This window comes from Pteropus alecto, unplaced genomic scaffold, assembly GCF_000325575.1.
Source record: "Pteropus alecto unplaced genomic scaffold, ASM32557v1 scaffold22, whole genome shotgun sequence".
Lineage (NCBI taxonomy): Eukaryota > Metazoa > Chordata > Mammalia > Chiroptera > Pteropodidae > Pteropus > Pteropus alecto.
Window position 1 is genome coordinate 1081164 of NW_006434839.1, and position 2774 is coordinate 1083937.

At 45.7% G+C, this 2774-nt stretch overlaps 1 protein-coding gene across 1 annotated transcript; it reads right to left on the reverse strand.

Annotated features, from left to right (window-relative positions):
* Positions 1-1874: 1874 nt before the first annotated feature.
* On the reverse strand, positions 1875-2774 carry TAS2R4 (taste 2 receptor member 4). The gene has a single exon (XM_006910634.1). The coding sequence runs from the start codon at positions 2772-2774 to the stop codon at positions 1875-1877; it is 900 nt and encodes a 299-aa protein (XP_006910696.1).

Sequence of the window (2774 nt, forward strand, 5' to 3'; positions counted from 1 at the left end):
GCTTCCTTAATACTTATCACTTTCCTCCACCTATCAACTCTGGCCCTTTCCTTCCTTCTAGAACAAACCTAAAAATTCGGTCCTAGAGTTCCTTGGTAGTAATAGCTCAGTTACTGTCACCCAGCGAGTTGAGGACACTTTTTCTGTACATCCGCCATAATGTACACCTATTTCTTTTTACCTTTCTCTTTCCTCCCTTTCCTCTCTGAAACCACCCTCTTTTCCTTTTCTCTTTGCACCCTCTTGCTGAACTTTCAGCCAATCTAGTGGCTCCCAGTGACCATTTACCCGAGGCTGAGTCCTCACACAGGACTCCTCAGCTAAAGCTCAAAACTTTAACGATGGTGGCCATGTGCCAGTCTCAGCCTGTCGATAACGAGTACTGTGGCTGGACGGGCCCTCGTGCTCCTCATTGTGACTGCAAGACCCCCTTCTGCAATAACCATCAGGACACTTTGAAATAATAAAGGTTTATTCCACATAGAACCTGGAAATTACACAGCACACTTGGGGCCACACAGTGAGCTCACAAGGAGAAAGAGCACCCGGGCCTAGGGTTCTGCTTTTATTGGCGTGGCGGGGGAGGCATAGGGTTTGGAGGGCTCACTCTTTATTGGTGAATTTAAAACATAAGAGTGGGAATTTAAAATGCAGTAAAAGAAAAACATATGGCCCAAGTGGTCAGGTAATGAAATCAACCAAGATCCCTAAAACAAAGGAGCCTCCGGGGGCGGGGGAGGTGGCCTGGCTGGTCGCCTAGTTGTGTGTCTGGCAATGTGTTTATTCGTTGAAGGGCGTGTCTCACAATCAAAGCTTAAGTCAGGTTGTTTCCATGTCTTGGCTGTTGTAAATAATGCTGCATTGAATAGAGGGGTGCTTTCTATCTTTTCAAATTAGGTAACTCCCCAGAAGAGGGATGGCTGGATCACATGGTAGTTCTAGTCTTAATTTTTTAAAGAACCTCCATACTGTTTTCTAAGATATGGAAACAACTTAAGTGTCCATTGACAGATAAATGAATAAAGAAGATGTGGTATATATATACAAATATATATAGATAGCTAAATATACAGTGGAATACTACTTGGCCATAAAAAAGATGAAATATTGTCATTCGTGATAATATGGCTAGACCCTGAAGGTATTACGCTACGTGAAATATGACAGATGGAAAAGGGCAAAAACTGTATGATTACTCACATATGGAGTGTAAAAAAAAAAATCAAACAAACAAAACAAAAACAAACTCATGGATATAAACAGACACGTAGCTACCAGAGGAGCGGGGAGGGGGCAATGGGTAAGGGGAGGGTCAGATGTATATGAAGGACGGAAACTAGACTTTCGGTGGTGAACACGCCATAGTATATACGGATATGAAATCACAGTATTGTATACCTGGAACTTACATAATGTCATTAACCAATGTTACCTTGATAAAAATAACAAAAATAAAAATAAAAAAAGGGAAAAAGGAAAAAAGAAGAGCTTAAGTCAGGTACTTGCATTACAAAAAAGAAACATAAGCAATTGTCAGGGTTTGCACTGCAGCCGGCCAGTCAGGCGCTGCGGAGTCCCGGGGACCACCCACCGGTGTGTCAGCCGCCGAGAGAGCGACGTGGGCTCCACCGCCAGGGGTGCGACGCCCGCGCGGAATACAGGACATTTCAAACAGCGCCTTCGAGAAAGTGCCTAGTTTCAAAATATTAGCAGAAAAACTGTAGAATACACTGAAATACGGGCACTCAAAGGGCTAGAAAGTCAGGTCGGCAGTTACAAACATGAATTCCTCAGATCCCAGGAAAACTGCTAACAGAAAATCTCGTTCCCAAACCACGAGGTAACCCGGGCCACTCCTGACTACTGATATGCCACTATTTGTTGAAACAGAGAATCTTCTTTGCTTTAGTTTTCAGCTTCGGGTGGGTGAGAATAATGAGAACAGAATGTCCCGGAGAGTAAAAGGTAGAGATGATCAGACACGCGGATCTGAATTCCAAACCCACCTCTACGTCAGAAGGGAGGTAGAGGAAGAGGGCAGCGGCTGCATACGGAACGTAGAGGAGGAGGAAACAGACCATCAGCTTCATGGCGCCCACGTGAGCCTCGGTCTGGGGATTCCAGAAACCACTGGCGTTTCTCCGCATCGTCTGTATGTGTCTCCTCAAGGAATATATTAACAAGGAGGCGGAAGTCACATTGATGGTGAACTGGAGAAACGAGCTCAAGCCCAGAGAGATCACCAAAGACAAGATGCCCTCAGTGATGTCGAACACTGTGCCATTTCGCCCAGCCGCCAATTTGGGAAGGAATGTCTGACTGACCACAGCGTACAGGAGCGTGGTAAAGGCGGAACTCAGCACGCAGGCCAGCAGCAGCCTGGGGGTCTTTGGGGAGAGATTTCGTTTCAGCAGAAGAAAAACTGAGTGTCGGAAGTTCGTGATTTTCACGCAGTACAAGACGTTGAGCAAGGTTACAAACCAGAGACCGCTCGAGTCCAAAAACAGCCAAGAGAACAGGTACAGATTGGATATGCGGACTGACCTTTCAGCATCTGAAGAAATGAGGAAGTAGTTAATGTACAGGACGAACAGCCCCAGCATCAGAAACCTGGTGATGCCCACGCTGAACAGGATCTTATCAGAAGAGGAGCTTCTGCGGCTTTCCACCCACGTCTTGTAGTTGACCACCACAATAAACAGATTCACAATGAGTCCTGCGACATTCAAAACCATTGAGAAAATAACGGCAGAGGTAAAGGGCGTTAGGCGCAT